General features: G+C 44.6%; 1 protein-coding gene across 8 annotated transcripts in view; it reads left to right on the top strand.

Annotated features, from left to right (window-relative positions):
- TP63 (tumor protein p63) overlaps positions 1–20,747 on the top strand; it is a gene marked incomplete at both ends in the record, with an annotated part of 105,014 nt that overhangs the window by 38,388 nt on the left and 45,879 nt on the right. For 7 of the 8 annotated variants that reach the window (XM_082003410.1, XM_082003409.1, XM_082003408.1 and 4 more), the window contains one exon: positions 17,150–17,404. The exons of the other annotated variant lie outside the window; for it this stretch is intronic. In XM_082003410.1, coding sequence (XP_081859536.1) covers positions 17,150–17,404 — 255 coding nt within the window. The remainder of the gene's footprint in view (positions 1–17,149; positions 17,405–20,747) is intronic. 8 annotated transcript variants of the gene reach the window in all.

Raw genomic sequence — 20,747 nt, 5'->3', positions numbered from 1 at the left:
TTGTTAATGCTCAATTAAAAGATATTGGTGATGATGAACATCACCCATCCTAAGCTTGAAAGCAAGATGGGGGCTTTGACAGGGTTTCCTTAATGAAAAAAAAAAAGGGGGGGCAAAAAATGCAGTGTGGAAATAAAGTAGCGATTTGTTGCAACTGGTGCTTGCTGGAGTTCAGATTTTAGAGCTGTTGCTGGACTGGGCAGAAGACGGCCACGCCAACTCATGAAAAACTTGATATAGACTACAGTTTATGTTTGAAACATGCAGAAGGGGGGAAATAAATTACCACCACCCCCAAAATCAAATTTTTAAATGGACAGTGGGGAGTCCCCTCTCACCCAAAGCCCATTTCTCAGGGTGCTTTGCCCAGCTGCCCCAGGACGCTCGCTGCCTGCTTGTGGGTGCCGAGCTCTGCCCCCGGCTCCCGCCGGCGGTGCGGCGCGTCCCGCCCCGCAGCCTGGGAACTGTCCTTTGCGCAAGCCCCAGCGTGGGCTGCATGGTCGGGGCGGTGAGCTAGCACCATCGCCCACGGCACCTGTGCCTGCGAGCACGGCACTGAACGCCGCGGTGAGATGAGAAGTACCTCCCAAATGGGCAAAATGTGGTTGAGGAAAAATTGAGAGAAGGGAGAAGGGTGTCAGAGAAATGAATCACAACCCTGAAAGACTAAAGGTGAAACCTGCCCCAAGCACTTTTCCAGCTTAATCTAACCCAGTATTTCATCTGGGTTGACTATAAGAGCGATTAGGCTCTTTGTTGGCAGAGCACTGGACTTGATGACCCTGGAGATGCTTTCCAATGTGTTCCTGTGTGTTTGAGTAGGAGATGTGAAAAGGAGAGGGACGTTGGGGCGGTTACAATGGGGTGATGAGGTGCTGATGAACAGAAACCCGTTGGGTCTCAGGTGGCTCTCCTACCTTGTTTCCACACTTGGTGGTTTTAGATGCTGTGCAGAAATATTTGTGGGGGAGCTTGCACAAAATTGTGTGTGAAGAGGGTATCTGTAAGTTTGTCCAGTCTTGTCTAAGTTTCCGGGATACTGGGAGGGGAGGATTAGAGCAATAGAGATTCCCTTTGCAGACTCTAGATTCTTCTTTAGTTTGACTGAGATGATGATGCAGAGTTTGGAGTGTTTGCTCAAATCAAATTAAAGTCTTGCCAAACGAATAAACACATCTTGTTCAAACACTGATAAGAAATATGTGCTGTGAGTTTTCACTTTTTCTTTCAGCCTTCCCAAAGATCTTCCTGCCCTTTCTGGGACAGAGGCAAATTAAAGAATCCCTTTCCATTAAGATTTTTATCATACCTTTGGAAGGGGAATGGGGGAAACTAGTTTTATACTAAAACATCTCGTGCTCTGCTTTATGGCTTTTTGGCAGCATTCCTTCACACCAGAAATTAAGCAAAGTTTTATATAGATTGCTGCAAATATCTTTGATTGAGAGTTAGGACAGCCTGTTCAGGAGGGTGCATTTTGGGCTTTGTTTTTATCCCCCCCCCCCCCTTTTTAAATAATAATTCAGATGCACATATTTGAGCTGGAGAGTGCCCTGGATGTGAGTCCTTCCTCTTTGCAGGATCAGCCACATCAGTCTCTGGCGTGGCGTAAAAGGATGTCCTGAGGGAGCTTTGCCTCCCTCAGTAAGGCACAAGAAATGTTCCTCTAACTGGGATATTAGTTTAAGGTTAAGGAATCTGGAAATTGAGATGTAGCTCATTTTTGAGCATCAGCTTCATTGGTGTGCAGTAAAAATGTGACCGTGGCTTATTGTCCTTGCTGTCAGCCTGGATTTGGCTGTGACCCACCAAAGAGGACAAAGCCACAGCCCTTCTGGTGCTGCTTTCCTTGGCTGGTTTTGCAACATGGCAGCGGTCACCCCAGCTGCATTTGGCAAAGGTTCTTCCCCTCCTGCCGCCTCTTCTCTGTGTCCCTCTGCCAAACCTAGGGTGAAGGAAACTGTCTCTGAGGGACGCTGCCTGGTGAGTGCCCAGGAGAGCAGCCCACCCGCTCCCTTCCTCCAGCCTGGATGTACCAGGGGGAAAGGCTCATCTGTGCAGTACCCTTTGCACCCCACATCTCGTCCTACCCCAAGATGAAAGCACTGGGATAGATGCTGTGTGAAGCCTAATGAGTTTCTCAAGGAAGGTTTTGTCTAAACATGACCGTCTCTCCTGGTCCTTCCTCCTCCTATTTGTGAAGATGTCTTGGGGTTCTGCTGGTTCCAAGTAAGCAGCCAACTCCTGATCCCCAAGGGGAAACCTCTCTCTGAAGCTGTGCGGGGCTCCAGTACCAGTGCCATGCCGTTCCGTGGTCTCCGTTTATTGAAACGGTATCAACACCTCACACGTTTGGACACGTGTGTCATTAGGAGGAAGAAATAGGGAAATGCATTGCGGGTTGTGTTCCTTGATGGTGTCCAGCTGCAGTTCCAGCTACACTTCTTGTGTATCCATCCTCTGTTTTTGCTGTAATAGCACTTAAGGGACTAATGTTTTTGTCATTTTCTGTGCAGGTTTGTGAGGCATGTCTTATCTTTGGGCTGCAAAGGTCATCTACAAGGATGTAGAGGCCCTGTATAACCAGGTACCTTTTTCCTCTGAGAGGTTTTAAAACTGTGGTCCAATTGCAAAGGTTTAATCCGAGGTAGAAAATCCTGAGGTTAGATATGCCTGTGTCTTTTGTTTGGAGAGACTAAGTGGATGCTACTGCCCTGTTTGGGTCTGCCAATGAAGAGATTGAAGCAGTCTAGAGAGATGGGCGGCAGGAAGCTGAGGCCTGCCTCTTGCTGTGTGCTCCCATCTCCCTCCCAGCTGAAACAAGAGGCCCGCTCATGGGGAGAAATGCAGAGAAGGGCAGGAGTTGAGTGTTTCCAACAAGGGTCTGACTACTTATTATTGGAGCAGGTTTGTCATGCTATGTATGGTCTTCTGTTGTTTCATAATAGGGTACCAAAAAATTTTGGTGATATCAGTCTTGATAGTAGAGGTAACGTGCTCCCCACGTTGAGCAGTGAGTCGGGGATGTTACCTGGAGAAATCCTCTCCTTGCTTTAGATGGAGGGACTGGACCTCAGCAGTCTAAGGCTGTGGGTGTTGCCCAGAAGTAAGTGATTGTAACCTGCATGTGGGTGGAAAGAATGAATGAGTATGTCCTTTAATAGACAAAAATGAAACCTGATGACGTTCAGTCTGTCTGCACAGCTTTAACTTCTCAGTGTGCGGCATGTCATACTTCTGCAGAAATCAGGATAGTTTGTCTGTGTGTAAGCGTCTTTACTGCTCAGTAACATGTTTTGTGGTTTGTACAGTAATGCAATTACACTAGACATCGGATTGGAATATTGCATCTTCATTTTACATTTTCTGTGCTCAGAAAAAGGGTTAATAAGCAGTATGAAACTAGGCACATGAGATCTTCTCAGTTGCCAGCAAATTGTTAGCTTGCTTCATTTGGCAAGAAACTAGTACTAGAGATCTTCTAGAATGAAAAGGTTTTCACTGAGAGAGATGGAAAAGAGCTGCTGTTGCAGTGCAGTGAGGGCATTTTACATCTTGAACTGGTGGTTGTAACTGATGACCTGTTTTTATTTGCTGTAAATTGGCCTCAGTTGAGACAGGATGAAATTATCCATATACTTTCTGTTCAGGATTATTCCTTGGGGAATACAAGAATAGTTGTATTGACTGGTTATTTTTACCAGTCTGAGGGCTTGAATCTTCCACAGTGTCACCAACACCTGAATTCTAATTTCTTCTGACACAAACCCAGTTTTGTTATTGCCTAGCTCCCTCAGGAGCTGTTTTTCTTCCTTTTTTCTTTATCTTTTTTAATAACAAAGTAACGGGCTTAAGTCTAGTGAAATTGCTTTTTCTTCTTTCCTCTGTCCCTGAGCATAGAGAAACAACAATAGGAAGCTTTGTCTGCCTTGTGTGTCTTTCAACCCATCTGGTGGCAACCTTTTCAGTTGTGTCTGCCAAGTTATGCCTAAGTGGAAGGGTTTATTTCCAATTGCAGCTGTTTTCTGTGAGACAGAAGCTTCCGTAGTTCCATGAGGAAGAAGACGTGGCATCTGCAACAGGAAAGCTGTGGCTGTGAGATGTGAGAGGGTGTAAACCATGTGCTTTGCACTTTCTTTCCTCTGGAAGACGTTGGCTATAACTAGTGGAGAAACTACTTATTTCATTATCGTGAAGGGCTGAATAAAAGCGGGTGTTGCCTGGCTCAAGGCAAATTTTAAATTCTATTTACAAAATGTTCCCACTGAAAAAAAAAAAAAAAATCTGGAAACGCTTCAGAAAGGAGCTCTTGCACCGATGGATTTGCGCTAGACACTGTTAAGCCCTGTTATTTTTCTGGCACTGCCTCCAACGCCTCTTGAGAATGTGCAGAGTAGGCAATAAATTAAATGCAACTCTTTTAAAGTGAGGTTGCATAAATCATCAGAAAGGAGAGGAGCTTCTTGTATATCAACAGCAGCACTCCATCGTCTCCAGCAGAGAAGTGAGCTCGAGCTCTTTATCTGTGCCACTTGGCCTGGATTAGTGTCAAGTCACTTTTGGTATCAAGTGGTATTAAGAGGAAAATAATTTCTCTCCAAGGGTGTCGAGGTTCATCTTTTTTTCACTTGCATGCGTTTTCTGGATTCTCGGCTGTTTTGGTGCCTTGCAGTCCCTTGACGGCAAACCAAGGCCATGATCTTTAGAATGATACGTGAGCTCAGCCATGATTAGGTATGTGGGTGGGTCTCTCCAAACTTGCTTGAATAAACTTGCTGTTCTTCAAAAACTTCCCGTTTTGTTTTGGTTTCTTCAGTTATAGTATTAAATTATTTCTGAGAAATCTTCCAGTCTTTAGTCTTCCAAATGGAGCTTCTCATCAGAGCTTTGCTGTGCTGGGGGAAGATGCTGTTAACTGTTCAAGGGATTAGAGAGCTGCTTTCCAGTAGGGACAAACCATGGGATAAAGCCTTAGTAGAACAGCCCAGGAAAAACAACAGTTTGCAGGTTGTGATTTGGCTGCGAGCTAATGAGAAGGAACTGCAGTGAAATGCAGGGATGAACCTATTTTTTATAAACAGACTGGCTCCTGGGGGAGAGTCCCAACTCTCCTCTAAAGAAGAGCCTATGAGAGGCTTTCCAGGTTTAGCTTAGCTGCTTGCAATTACCTTGAGCAAGGCGCAAATAGAGCAGGATGAGATTTAAGATGATTGGGGTTTTATTTCTGTAAGACTTCTAATAGAAGAAGAAAAATCAGTACGAAGTGACTGTTCAGGAACTCTCAGATATGACACGGAAAGCTTTAGTTCCTTGGCATTGGTAAAATAAATGTGAATCCTCTTTAGGAACTTAAATCCCAACTTGATGATTTTGTTGGAAATTACTGACCATTGTTATGAGCTACATGCACAAGCAAGCAAAAAAAAAAACATGGGATATGTGTTTTTTATTTTTTTTTTTTAATTTGTACTAAGTTTTGAGTGATTTGGGAGTTGATCCAAGAACACTCAATGATATCTTGTATTTTTGCAAATCCCCTGCCTCTGCTGTTTTGCCTGGAGTCTTAATGGTACAACCAAAGGAGCAGTGTTTGAACCAGGATGTGTGTGTTAGTATCTAGAATAGATGGCTCGAGGTGTGATGTATTTCTGGGCTTGTGCTCAGTCGGCCGCTCTGTTTGGAAGTGGACCCAAGTGGCAAGGCTGAGCATGCTTGAAAATTAATGCATTGATTGGAGCCCAGCAGCCTCTTGGGATTGATTCCAGAGTTTGGATCCGGATTAAACTTCCCCCCAAGGACTTTGGGAAGTGGTATACAAGGGGACCTGGTGAAATTTGAGATGAGTCCAACTTCCTCAAGATGGCAAGAAGATTAATGTTTTTACCAAGGGCAAGAGAGTGGGAGGAAACGCCCAGTTTAGGGAGGGAAGGGGAAATATTTTATGGTGGGGTAGTGTCTGGGAATGAAAGGGATGGATTGTGTCTCAGCAGATATGAATCTTTCAGTTTTAATCCACATCTAGGAAGTAAATACAAAGAATCTTGCCGACTTCTGGGAACGGGGAGAGGGGAGGAGGTGCAGCACTGAGCTTTTTAGCTGTGCTGCTGAGACAGAAATCCCTGTGCCACAGAGCTGCGGTCCAGCTGCGTAAGGGATCTGATGCACAGGGCTGGCGCACGATGCCTCGGGAGCGGAGGTGAACAGAACAATAGGAATAGGTGGATGCGCTCACTCAGCCTGCAGCTTTATAGAACTTAAGCATGCTGCCAATAAAATTGTCAAGTCAGCAAGTGGATCCCTCTCCTGCATGGGAAATGACTTAAAGTATTTAATCATCTTGCTTGGGTTTGTTTTTTTTTTTTTTTTTTTGTAATGTCATGATGTCTTCATGCATCACAAAATACTTTTTGGGGGTGTGATTGCTCAAGGAAAAAAATTAAATTCTGACTGACTGTTCTGTAAAAATATGGATTCTGCAAATTTAAGTTGTGTCTCTGAGGTCCTTAATAGCCTCTGCAAACCTTTATTGTGATTTCTCACTGCTGCAGTGTTGCTGTGCATTTTATCCATAGTGTAAGAACTGACTCTCTTGGGAGCACTGGTGATGACTGGCTAGAACTAAATAAATGAGTGAATTTCCCTCCACCCTCTTTCAGCAGCAGATAAGCATGCAAGAAGTTTTTTAAAAGGAAAGCTAGAACATACACTGGCTAGGTGTAATCTAATATTTTGCAAACGGGAAACTATTATTTGAATACTAAGGTGAGAAAGCTGCTGAGACGAGCCTTTGTCAGTCCACTGTGCTGTGTGTCTGAAAGGAACTGTGAATGTCCAAGTTGGAAGGGTAGGCAGTTTAACATGGTATTGGATGGAAATTAGTAGGTATGTTGTTACTCAAAAAATCTGGAAGAACCCTTTTCTGTCTTTGGCTATCAAAATCACATGTAGTCAGGATAACTGTGGGGGCAAATGACTAGAAATTCCTTGCAGTTAGCTTAGCAAACCTGCTTAGAAGTAGCCACTAAAATTATGGAAGGTCTGTCTGAGCAGAAAATGTTCCTGCCTTTCAGTTAATGTGAGCGATTCCATATCGAACGATGAATCTATCAGCTTCTCAGTTTGGATTGTGAAAGGTCTGTCCAGCTGAGTACCTCAAATGTGGATCTCCCAAGCTGTGCCTTGTATAAGTGAGCATGGCACCACGTGTCTTGGTGTTTGCTGAAGTCAGCGGTATTGGGGACGGGGGAGAAGTACTGAAAAGTGTGTTTGGTCCTCCTGTTAGACATTGGAGGGCCCGTACCAGAGAGACCTGAGGAAATCCTGGGTGTACAGAGTATGTGATAATGTGATTTAAATGGTAGGGGAAAATATTCTTGATGATTGTAAGGCTGATGGAGTGAAATCACTGTGGAAGAAGCACCGCCTCTGCACACACGTTGTGTCCGTATACACATGCACACACCCTGCGCTCTAAGACCAGCTTTTGGGTCTGGTGTATGCATGGCCTGGCATCTTTGGAAAACACAGTATAAAACTCCTGCTCATCTCTTGGAAGTAGGTTGCAGCAGTGATGTGAAGCTGTGTTTCTGACGTGACCGCAAAGGGAGGGTGGTTAGGGTGGTCCCTTGGCTTTGTGCGTGCTGCTGTACTGAACCCCAACAGATCCTTGGGTGCAGGCAACACCAGTTTGGTGCAGGTCCAGAGCTGCTTTAATATACAGAATAAAGTGTTGGAAAGCAAAGCCCTGCCTCCTTTGTTCTCTGCCATTGGGGAATAATCAGAATTTGGCAGCCAGTCCTCTTGACTCCCCAATCTTGAAAGCTTCTCAGTCTGCTGTTTGGTGTCTCAGGCTTTTAAGAAAGTCATCCAGGAGTTTTCTCACCTGATTTGGACAGATGAAATGGCCAAATACAATAGAAAATCCAGTAGATCTTCCTTTTAATCTATAGGGACTCTCGTGCTGCAGTGTAACCCTTTTCCTTTGCTTGCTCTAACTTGTTTTAATTTGCCCTTTGCCCTCCTATAACTCTTCTTATGAATTCTTATATTCCATAGTTGCACCACGCTTCAAAGAGTGGGTGTGGGGGGTTTATGTGTGTGGCTTTTTTTTGTTGGTTTTTTTTGGTGTGTGTTTAACTGCTTGACTTATTTAACTTGCAGATGATCTGAATTTCTTGTTCTGACTAAAATGCTACCTAACTGGAGTATTTTACCTTGGTGTCTGAAAGCTGGCCTATTCTGATTTTTATTGAGCATAATGATGAATTTGGGAGCTAGCTTCAACTCCTGGTGCTATTCTGACCCTGATTATTCATTGTCCTTGTGCCCTATGGCCATACTTTAATGGTTCCAGTGTCTGCAGCCTTTCACTGTGGATGACACACAGATATCCTGTCCAGCCTAATGCTGCCCTCTCAACACAATAAAATGCTGCATGTCTGAAATGACTGATAACCATCGATGGTTACCATCCAGTAAAGAGTTTGAGAAACAAGGCAGCTTTAATCAACTACTGGAGTTTTCCTCCCCAGTCCCTGCTTCTCCTCCCCACCTCCCCCTTTGTATTTTAATCAATTCCTCTTATGTTTAAATATTTATTTTTATTTTTTTATCCGACTTTTCAACATTGCTGTACAAACTCAGCACATAAGATTTCTGGGCATCTGGCCAAGCTGTGATCCTACAGTTCTTCTCAGCCACTGAAATCAGGCAAAAATGCCTTGCTGAAATCTTGCAGTCTTTTTTTTTGCTTTTCCTGATGTAGGTCTTTGTCTTCAGTTATGTTTACATCTCTTGGGAGCGTGAGGGGGTGCCTTTCCAAATCGTCTGTACTTTATGGCTCTTAAGATCTTTGTTGACATTGTGTTGTCCAGCTGGTAATAGGAGAACATAGGAAACTCCTGGCCTCTGTTTTAGTTTTAGGAAGCTGAATGTTTGGGTTATTAATCAATTTTCTTCAAGATCCTGGACTTCTGATGTCTCATGATTTCTTGCATCTCTCAGAGATGATACTGTATGATTCCCCCCCCCCCCCCCCCTCTTTTTATGTTTTTCAATTATATGTCAAATTGCTGTGCACAAGCCCAGGGTAAAGAAATGACTGTCTCTGTGCAGGGGGGTGGATCTTGGACTTTTTCCTGTTTTAAACTGTCTGAATTTTCAAAATAACTAAGCATAGCCTAGATACTCTGATGAAAACCTGCATAAAATGGTCTGACTTTCAGAAATGAAGTCGTTTTCTACACAAGGAGAGCTTTTTTCAGAAGCCCCATTCAGAATTTTTTTTTTTTTCATTAAAAGCCTAAAATAGAGCTCTAGGGAGGCCAGTGATGATATTTTTATAAGCATGGGAAAATACTCAGAAATACTTACACAATATAGGATGTCCAGACTTAATATTTGTGTGAAGTGGGACGCACTGTCATTCTGATAATCCTCGAATTAGACAAGCTCTTTTACGTGAACCTGTGGCAGGTGGTAGGAGTCAGGAATTACAGGCATTCCTGCTTTGGGCCGTGCTTGTTTTAAAAGGCACCCTGCTTCTGGCTGAAAAATACTTCTTGCTGAGTTAAATGAATTAACCAAAGGGCAAAACTCAAAGCTTAGCTAAAAATTACAGCTGAGGGAATAAGATGAATCCAAAGCTTACAGACTTTATAGGTGGACTTGCCCTCATGTTGCTTTTCATGAATTTTGTCTTATTCTCCAAGCCTACAAATACCTGCATATGCAGACTTTAACTTGAACAAGAAGTTCTGCTGAGTTCAACAGAACTGTCTCTTGGTGGAAACACGTGGGCTGCAGCCTTACTGGGTATGGCTCTTAAAATTGTGCTGCTTGTATAAACCTAAAAGGTGTAGATGTAGCATGACATGCAAAAATAGCTAATCCCAGCGAAAATCACCCAGACTTTCCTCCCTCCCCCCAGTATACAAACCATAGTATTTTTCAAGTGTGAGGGTGTGTGGTTGCAAATTATTGATGTGCACCGATTTCTTGCGTTTGGCATCTCTAGTGTGTTGCCCACCAAGCTGGCCATGGCCAAAGGGCTGGCTGGCGGCTGCTGGAAGGGAAGCTGTGTTAAGTAGGTAGAGCAGGCAATTTTTTAAGCCTGTATATCTGAACTTTAAACATGGTGGCATGATTTCAACTGGTCACTTAATGTTGGGTTTTGTTGTTGGGTTTTCTTAGAGGGGGAAAGTTGTTGCTTTGTTTCTTTTTTCTCTTTTCCTTTTTTTTGTCTCTCCCCAGCTGGGAGAAATGAAGGACTCTCTTTTCTTTAGGTTGTGCTTTATGTGTTTAGGTGGTGTTGGAAGCTGTCCAGGCTGGGGAATCTTACTGCTTAACATGAAATACCTGTGCAGGACAATTGTGGAGAGAGAGACAGATATACGCACACACTGTCTTTTTTTACAGGACACTCACCCCCTTTGGAAGAATATTTTTTTCTTTATTATTCTTGAATTTAGTTTCTTTAAATTGCTGTGGTCATGCTTATTGCATAGCCCTGTAGATCCCAAATAGATCCCCTTTTAAATAGTACAGAAGACACTATGCGGAAATATTTGTGCTCCCTGCTTATAGGTGGGATTGAACTGGGGAGACATTAAATGTTTGATTATGTTGCAGGAGGTCTAATAGCCAGTTACTGACTCCAGGACCACCTCTAGTCCAAAACACTCCATCATGCTGGGAATCTGTAATGCTACTGGGAAGTGAAATAGCCTCCTCTTTTCCCGGAAAAAGCAATGACCCAACAGTAAGATTACTCAAATCAGATTGATCTGCTGTAGTGCTAAAAGCCATGACACATGGTAATTAGAGCTTAGGAGCTATAGTGCCTGGGAACTTATCTTGGTAATTGTTGATATCTTTGGTTCAACCAAAGTTATTTGCTCCCTTGCTCTTCACGTTGAGCATATGGTGCACATTATCATTTTATCTGTGGAGTTCCAGGTGTTTGATGTATTTAGCTGCACAGCAGCTCTGGAAGAAAAACTTTTCAAAATAGACCTATGGGATTTGTTTCCATTTTAGAAATGGAGCAGGGGGGAGTGCAGAGGCTGAGAGACCTGCTGCCAGCACCCCGGCTCCCTGTGGGGATCTGCACCTGAGCTGCTGTTGAAATGACTGTACATGTCTTCCCCTCATGGGTTGGAGGGGACCAGAGCCATGTCCAAACTGAGCTTGTTCCTCCTGAAAGGAGTGCAGTCCAGATGTACGTGAGCTGAGTGGAAAGTCTGACACATAAAGAAGTTTTTCAATCTCTCTTTTTTTTTGATGAGAAAAGAGGCTAGAGATGCAAACCAAATCACACCTTTCATTGCGATGAGTGAGTTAGATATCTCTTTCGTCTTCAGCCCTGATCTTAGCTGAGGGGCATGGGTGGAGCTCTTTATTTCTTGGCACTTCTTTGTAATGGCACAAGCAGTGCGCCTACATTGGGTATTGTATCAGCTGCCTTCTGAGCAACTGGCAAAGTTGCACAGTCTTGCAGTCAGCAATATCTTGATTAATAATTACGATAGAAACACTTCTGTTGAGCTCAAGTGCTTTATTTCCATGTACTAAAATCCTTTGCTAAGAAGGTTTGAAAAACTATGTTGACTTAAATCTTTCTTGATACATTTGAGGTGTCTGTCTTCCGATTTGGATAGGCATCGAGCACGCTGGAAAACATTTATCCTGCTGCTCTCGAGAGCTGTTCTCCAATAGGAATCTGAATGTTCACCTGGTCCAGCACTAAAATATTGCTATAAACTGCTTTCTACTAGTTCTGCAACTGTTAGCCCTGGTGCAGCAGTTGTGGTGCAGTTAAGGACAAAGTACAGAATTAGCAAAGTGCCTTGCAAAATCTTCATGTTGCTAACAACCGTGGTAGTTTATTAGTTTCAACATCTTATATCTTTGGAGAATGAGCACCAGTGGTGGTGTTTTGCAAGGCTTTTTGAGTAGCTGGACAACGCTTTTGAGATTCATAGATCCAGCAGTGAAAATTAAAATTTTGTTGGTATGTCTGCACAACAGATGCATGTTCTTTTGGAGATACAGAGAAGGGCTTTGGTAAGGGTGGAAGCATCTAAGTGTTCTACACCTGAAGACGGTAACTTTTCCTTTATTTTCTTCAGTGGAGAAACTCTCAAAACTTTCTCCAAAAGGTTGATAACTAGGTAGCTAATAGCTGGAGCTGTGTATTTTAGGGGATTTTTGGCTTGGAAGTCCCCATGAGAACATTTCTTCACTTGTGTTACTTCCCTCATGCCTTCATACTGGGGGTCTCTTTGCAGATCTAACGCATAACCTTATAAGTTAACACGACGGGCTTGAAAGCAGGCTGTGGCTAAAGAACCGGGGGTGGGTTCTTGCTGCAGGGCAGGGTGAGAAGGACCCCAGTTTGGGTGGGTTGGGGAATCTTCCCCGGCACACCAGCTCTGCCGTGCGCAGTGGAGCATTTGCATTGCCCTCTTGTGGCAAGTGCCCCAGAGCTGCTGGGGTCAGGAGGCTTTCTGCCTCACCTTGTCCACAGCCTTCGTTAGGGACACCTGTCCTCGCGACAGCAGAACCATGATTACACAATTCTGCAGTTTTCACTCTGGTTTTTAATTCAGCAGCCTCTCCAGTGAAACCATGGCTCTCCTAATCTAGAAGCATGAGTTAGCATGAAAAACCTGAAAGTGAAGCTGATGAGATGTAGGAAGCGAAACCAATAGTTCAAGATACATTATTGAAGTGATGTTCCAAAATACATAGTCTAAGCTCTAATTGTAGGGGACTGATTATTTGCAGTTAAACTCGCCTGAAGGTTTTTGTAATTACTCCGCGATATTAATAGTTTCAGAAACTTGATAGAGGGAACAAAATAGAGAACAAAGGCACTGAAAATTAGATAATCCATTCTTTCAGCTTTGCATGCATTTCTCTTCTGTCCACCAAATAGCATTTTCCTTCTGCCAGGAATCAGTGGTGGGACTACATCCTGCAGTTGTTTAAAACAAACCCGCAGCAAAACATGAGCATGCGCTAAATTCTGGGCTACCAACCTGGCAAGAATTAATTTCTGAATTAAATGCTGTTGTGTTTCTTTCTGTAAATGGTGAAAAGAGGCTGTGTGCGTGCAAGCACACACTCTGCAGGCCCCTCCACGTGGGCGATGCCTTGCAGACGTGCCCGCAGCCCCTCGCTCTCTTTGTTCTCGCCATCCGCAGCGTGGCTGGGGTGAAGGGGTTTTATTGCGACGGCGGGTGAATTCCTGCGCGAGCCTTCCCCAGGCCTACTGCCCCTCTAATTGTTGTGTTGTCAGAAGGCGTGTGCCTCCAAAAGCCTTATCTGATTCCTCCAAAAGCCTTGCAAGCAATTCAGATGTTGACCCCTTGAGCGCAAACAACTCTCAGCCTGCCTTGGGGCATAGCTGGGAGACGAGGGGTTTTTGTGTGTGTGTGTGTGTGTGTGTGTGCGCGCGCAAACCCAGCGGCTGGCTGACTGGGATGGAGCACCTGCCTGGGGAGTGGGGAGTAAGGGGCCAGGGAAGGTGAAAGGCTGGTGGGACTCGGAGAGAAGGGGAATCCAACAGCTGCTTGTGTCAGCACGAGGATAAGTGCAAGGAGATTAATAGTTATTTAAAGAGCAAATGGGGACATGGCATTTGGCTGTGGCATGTGAGTGTATAAATGTGGTGGAATGGCTTCTCTGCTGGTAACATTTAGACAGATGGTTCCTGGACTGAAAGGAATGAAAAGGATTTTTTATTCTCTTAAGGATATCTTAAACTTTAATGGGGGGCATGTTTGGTTTTCTGTTTTTTGTTGTTTTTTTAACTTACTTCCAGGCAGCACCTTCAGCGTTTCAGACTGTGCTGTCTTGTTGATACTGACTGCCTCTTTGGCCATCTTTTTCCATCATCTTAAGTAGCCTGGGATTAGAGGGAATAGTTTTTAAGTGAAAGCTGAAACACTATTGTTTTGCTGTCTGTATGTCTGAGCTGGTTTAGGAGACTGTTTTCATCACAGCCGTTTTTTCATCATTTGCTGGTTAGGGAGTGTGTCTGATGCTAATCTCCATGAGAAATGAAACAACTGAGTGATACTTCTATGTTTTTTAGAAGTCTTCGCGTCTTACAAGGGTATTCTGAGGCAGGATGGCAGGGACGGTTGTTTTTTGATTAAATACAAAATTATCAAGCAGGAAAAAGACTGTTCCTGGAGCAGTACATCAGAATTCTGGCACTTTCCATACAGAATTAGCCTCAAGGGAAAACATGTACCAAAGGTCTGTTAAATGGGTCTTGATTGGCTGAATAGCCCGCAGGAGATGAGACATAACTGTCATCGGCATTGCCAAAGCTACGATCCCCTTTTGGAGGGGCAGAACCAGGCTGGAGCGCTTTCTCCTGCCTCAACTACTTAGCGTGCTTTGAGTCCAATCACAGATACTCGCTTGCCCATCTAACAGGGGTGCTGAGCATCTATAACATCCCTGCTGCTATAGATGGGGAAACTGAGGCGGGGAGGGCAAATGACTAACCTGAGGCAACATGAAGAGTCACTGGTTCACCCAGGATTAGGACTCAATATGTAATTGCTTTTATTACTCTGCTGCCTGAAGGCCTCCGACAAAACAGAGGCCCATTAACCGAAGCGCTTTTTACATAGTGAAGAGCAATCCTTGCCCTGCAGACCTTGCTGCCTGAAGTAGGCTGAGGGTGGAGGGCGAGGCGAGGTGGCTTGCCCAAGGACACAGCGTGTTGCTGACAGAGCAAGGGAGGGAACCAGCTCTCGCTTCTGTCTGCAGACCATCCCAGCTCCCAAAATGGAAGTCCCCTGTGCTGTTCCCCACCAGACCTTCTCCTTCCCAGCACAACTCATAGTAGCAAGCTGATCCATCTCTGGAAGGTCCCATGTGCCTCGCTGAAGACCCCAGAGAACCAGCCTCTCCTTGAGTTTTTAATTAAAACCCCATAAAACATCAGCCTTTTCCAGTGAAATGGACAGAAACTGAAGGAAGAGCTCTAATTGTTGGTTTAAATTTCTCTACTTCCTCCTCCTCTGGAAGGACAGATGAGAGCTTAAAGCATTTGGGTGTAGGGAGGGCACTTCATCCTTGCGAAGGGACCAGCCTGTTTTCCTCCATTGGCTGAAATGATGGGCAAAGCTGGGTGTTAAATGGCTTGTCCAAAGTCCCTGGGGAGCTCAGCAGATAGCTTGTGCCATTCCTTTTTCAGGTCCTTGGAGGAGTGACGATGTTCTGCTCGAAGCTTCAGTAGGACTGGCGGGATTCCCAGTATTGGGAAAGCTTTTTTTATGGGGCTTATGTTTGGTGCTCTGACTCAGGGAACCTTTGCTGCTTGGCTGTGATAACGCAGAGTTGTGTCTGGAAAAGGAGCAATTGTTGGCAAGAGGGAAGTCGGGAGCATATTTGCTGAAATACTAAGAGATATGTGAGCTTGATGGCTCTGGGTGGGATTGAAGCTATAGGATGTGGAGGGGCGTGAGGTGCTTGGACCCTTGGATAAAGGAAAGAGCTTGAGTCCCTTCTGCCATGTCAGCAGCTAACAGCAGAACGCGGTGCATTTATTGCTGTGTGTTCCTGGTTGATCCCAGAGCTCTGGGGGACGGGTACCACAGACCTTTTGGATGCTGCTCTCCCTAAGCTGGTCACAAACAATGCCCTTTGGACACACACAAGGATGAGACTACGTGTACCTGGCTGAATCCCATGTACGGCTCACCTGGTGCCCTGTCTCTGTGGCCAGTGCTGCGTCCTTTGGAGGATTAAAAGAGCAGAGTAGTTGTATAACTCTCTCCAGAGTACTTTCCCAGCTTCCAACTGTTTGTGGTTCAGAATTTTAAAATCAGATATGCTTGCCTTGATGGATTTTTCTCCAGCAGAACTTGTCTGATGCGTTTTTGAACATACATAGGCTTTTAGTATCCACAGCATTTTGTGGCAGAAAATCCATGTTTATTTGTGGGCTTTGTGAAGAACCACTCTCTGTGTGTTTAAACCAAAATCCTACTCAAGATGTTTTCTTGTTTCCTCTATTAAGAGAGCATGAAAATTAATTTCCTATTTGCTTTTTTCCATATCACTTAGGAATTTATCTACTTCTGTCACACTGAGTTCCACCTCCCTCTTCGTTGTCTTTTTTCCAGTCTGAAAAGTAGTCATCTACTGCTTGATTACAGGAAGTCATTGAAAATGTTTGCTTATTCTTATCGCCTTTCTCTGAACTTTGTTCCCCTCTCATCTCTTTGAGGTGGGGGACTAGGGCTACACATAGAGTTTAGGGCATTGGGCATGTGATTTTTCTGCTAACCTCTCCCTAATCTAGCCTTTGCCTTTCTCTACTCCATTCTTTTGCCTTTGTTTTTGATGTCTTCAATTGTTTCATATGTCACTTGTACCTGGAGGTTATTTTTGGGGCACAACCATGTCTGCTCATTTAAGTGCTACACACTGTGCAACTGCTGCTGCTTAAGTGTGTGGCGAAGCCTTCTATGCTGTGAGCTTCCATGCTACTTCATGGACCATTAATTCTTCTCTACTACTGTCTGTGACTGGTCACCGGAAATTGAGTGCATGGTACAAGCTGGTGAAGTGCTATGAACCTTTTCTCCAGTGAGTGACACTTCAGTGCAGTTACTACCTGAGTTAGAGGTCCTAAATGTCACCTTGCATAGCAGGATTGGATCGACAAGGAGAGGAGCAGTCTTTGTATAGAGCATGAGACCGTCAGAGATGAGGTAGCCCTGTACAAGTTAGAGCCGGTTGCACTGTAACGATCCTGTTGATTTTTATCAGGTTATAGCAGTCCCTCCTAAAAGGTCTCAGTCTGAGTGTTGCTAGACATAGGGAGCCTGTGTCCTCATGATGGCTTGCTGTCCTGCGAATCACCTCCTTGTTATGTGCAAGCTCTTTTCCCAGCTTGGCTGCTGATCCACTGTGTGGCTGTGAGAAGCTTTACTTCTTTCTGTTTCAGTCACCAGTGTAAAGAAGGGTATATCCTTTGCAAATCTCCTTCCTTTTGGTATGACACATGCACGGTGGTGCTGAGATCATGCTGTGCGTCCTCCCTTGTGAAGGCCATGCTGTGGCTAGCCAGCCTGTGCTAACATTGCTTCTGTAACATTCCTGTGCATCTCTTTGCCTCTAGCCGCAGTACACGAACCTGGGGCTCCTGAACAGCATGGACCAGCAGATCCAGAATGGCTCTTCCTCCACCAGCCCCTACAACACGGAGCACGCGCAAAACAGCGTCACGGCCCCCTCGCCTTACGCCCAGCCCAGCTCAACTTTTGACGCCCTCTCGCCCTCCCCAGCCATCCCTTCCAACACAGACTACCCAGGACCTCACAGCTTTGATGTATCATTTCAACAGTCCAGCACAGCAAAGTCAGCAACGTGGACGGTAAGGACACAGCATCGCTTTGCTCCTTCTCTGGCTTCAGTCCTGATGCCAGTAGTGACGTTATTCATGTGATACATACCCAGGCTTGTGCAAGAACAGTGTGACCCATGTCCTCTTCAGTGCATGATATATCACACAGAAGGGAGAGATTTATCTTGGCTGCTCTGGGAGGGTGTGGTGGGAATTTAACCCTCAATAATATCACTAAATCCCAGGTGAATAAAATGCCTTGCAAAAAGACAGTCACCTAAAATCCATGCGTGATGAAACAGTGGCTCTCCATTTGGGTCTAGCAGATATGCTGGAGTAAAACGTAGGGTGGGTGTAAGCATGGCTTCAGTGCTTCCCTTGGCTTTCTTCAGTATCCATGGGCTTGCGTGAGGTTTGGCATGCAGGGCCATGCCAGCAGGACGGAGGTGGTGCTCCTTGCTCTGACCCATAGCGTGTGGGGCGGCTTCTTTCTCCATGTCCTTCTTCTCTTGCAGCTGGTGTGGGAAACCCGGTATCGTCAGCTTGGCTTAGCCCTGTGGTATTTGGGTTATTTGTGTATAATTTGTATGTATATACACATACCTTTATTTTTAAAAGCAAAAAAGATACACTTTTTACCAAAAGCTAAAAGCATCAAAACAGTATAGGGTATTTGTCTTTTTTAATCTGAGGCATTATTTCAATCACAAATTTAAATACAACCTAGCTGTAATTGCAACTAACAAACAAACTCCCAGCCACTGCTGCCAGTCAAGCAGCAGAGCCCATGAGCTCCACTCTGGAAAAAGATGCCACATAACACATACAAGCAAGTTTGCATCCTTTACATTCTAAAAGCCTTCTCCAGTAAAATTTGTCAAAAACTGGTAACAATAACTTTATTCCAAAAATTGTGTCAAATGGGGTTAAAATGCAATAGGTGTGGTCAAGGCCAAATTTTTCACTTCCTTATGCATAAAAGGGTGAAAGGTTTTTAAGTGAGGTTGAAATTGCACCTTTTCCTTATCTGCATTAGGAGTGATGCTGTGCTGTAGTTCATGCTTGTTTTCATGTCCAGGTTTCTCCCCTTACACTACATGCAGTATTTGTTTTCCCTTTAGGTAAGGAAATAGTTGGTCAGCTCTACTTTCCATTTCTCAGAGCAAGAAAATGCTGTCCTTGGATTTTTGCAGGCTATTTTGGAGAGGGTCCTTTGAAGGAGATATGAAAAGATGTTCTCTTTTGATACATGTGGTACAAAGAATTATCTAACACAGCTGCAGGGAACCAGTGTGTTTGATGCTGTCCTTTCAACTATGAAAAGAGGTCTTTTGAAATGAGGTTTGAACGTATGTAGTAGGCTGTTCCAGCAGAGCTGAAGACGAGTGGGCTACTCATGAGCTTAAAGTTAAGCAAGCACTTGAGATGGTTCACTGTAGTAGCTTTCTGGGTTAGAAGTGGAGGCTGAGTTTTAGTGTGGATATGAGTAGTAGTCAAAGATCAGATTACACGCTGGCTTTAAAAAATAAATAAAATAACTTCTTGGTGACTACAGTCTCCAAACATGTGCAGCCCGGGGGAAGGCAGGTTTAGCCTCCCCTCCTTTTCTTTTGCCCTGATGTGGACCACAGTACCGAGATGAAGTTGTGCTCCCTGTACCTGTTGCAATCTGTCTAGGTGTAAGTCCATGATTTTACTAAAGGACCCCCAAACAGGTCTCTGATCAGGGAGGAGTGAGCATTGTCCAGGTGTCCCTGTGCTGAGCCAAGTGACCTAGATTTAGCTGCTCATGCAGGAGCTGGCAGTGTGCTGTATGTTCGCAGTGGATGATGACAGTCTTGCGGTGGTGGCTGGGGACCTTCAATCAATATGCCTTCACAGGAGAGCATCTTTCCATCTTGAGAGCTCTGCCCTTCTGTTAATTAATCCACCAACTCATTTCACATAGGCTCTTGAGTGGTTGGTAATATGTGTTCGACAGCTTTATCAGTGGGGTGGGTGGGGAAGGACGTGAAGGCTCTCTTTCCCGCTGCCATCCTGAGAAATGTGGAAACATGCGTGAAATGTTGATGAAAGGAGGAGTGATTGCCCCATCCTCTCAGCAAGAGCAAGTTCTCGGGGTTGCTCATCCCCCCCCATGTGACTTCATATGCTTTGATTAATGCCTGTCGTCTCTTTTTTTTTTAATGATGGATTAGGAACTTACCCAACTGGAAGAGTTTCTTCCACTGCAGTGACCTATTAAAAGTTTAATCGCTTGATGGCCCCACCCTTATTAAGAGTCCAAAACTTGAAAGCCTTGTTTCTTAGTTCTTTTTTTTCCCCCTCTTGCCGTTCCCCAGGGTAACAGTATTAAGTAAGGAAATCCATTGTATCGCACTTTCCCCTGTTTGGGAGAGGATGAGCCAGGCTGACCCACCTTGCCCTGCTGGGAAGGCTCAGTGGTAGCTGGCAGGGGATCTGCCGTCCTGGCTGACGGCACGCTTCACTGGAGCTCCTCTGAGCTTCTGGGCTGAGTCACGTCAGATTAGGTCATGGGAGCGAAGGTTGTGGGCTTGGTAAAAGGACTGGGTTATTTCTCTAAAAAGCAAGAGCGGTTTTTATGGGAGGATTAGAGACCTGTGAAGATGCTTCAGATTTCTCAGCCACTTTGTGCATTTAGCTTCCAACCTGCATGCTTTGGAGGCAATAATCTGGAATCATATGTAGATCCCAAGGTTACCTCTTTTGGAGGTGGGGGAAAGGAGAGAGGGTACTCACTGAGTACCTAAATGCTATGTCTCTGAAAACAGCCCTGGAATCTCATGGTGGCTTTTTTTTCCTAAAAACTCCCCCCCCCCCCCCCCCAAGTTCTGCAGGCTCTTTCTATGGGCAGGGTTTATTGTCCTAGGACAGTAGGCACCCTTTGCCAAATCAGCAGCATTTGTATATTCTGGGAGGGAGATGAGTGTAAGATCAGGATTGCTGCTCTGCTCTGGTTTGTGATGGGTTCTTAATTGGGGGGGGGGGGGGGGGGGGCGGAAGAAAAAGAATAACTGGCCAAAAATTGCAGAGAGAAACACTAGCTGCTGCCAGGTGAGAGGCTGATTTCATATGTATGAACGGTTCACTTTGAAAATATTACAGATTTTCTCTCTGAAGTCTTTCATGACCTTAAGTAGGAATTCCAGTAAAACATGCTGTCTAATCAGGTTAGGTCTTCATTTGTATGCAATGTTGAACTAATTAATGATGACAAATTGAGATTGGATTGCAGAGGACTTTATAAGCATCCTTGATTTTTTTTTTTTTTAAAGTAATGACCTGAGAACACAAGTAAGAATATAAGCAGGTTAATCAGCCTTTTCAGAAGGAAAATTTTTGACAATTGAAA

This window comes from Phaethon aethereus, assembly GCF_964289735.1.
Source record: "Phaethon aethereus genome assembly, chromosome: 9".
Lineage (NCBI taxonomy): Eukaryota > Metazoa > Chordata > Aves > Phaethontiformes > Phaethontidae > Phaethon > Phaethon aethereus.
Note: the sequence above shows the minus strand (reverse complement) of the source record. Positions and strands in the feature narration are given on the sequence as shown.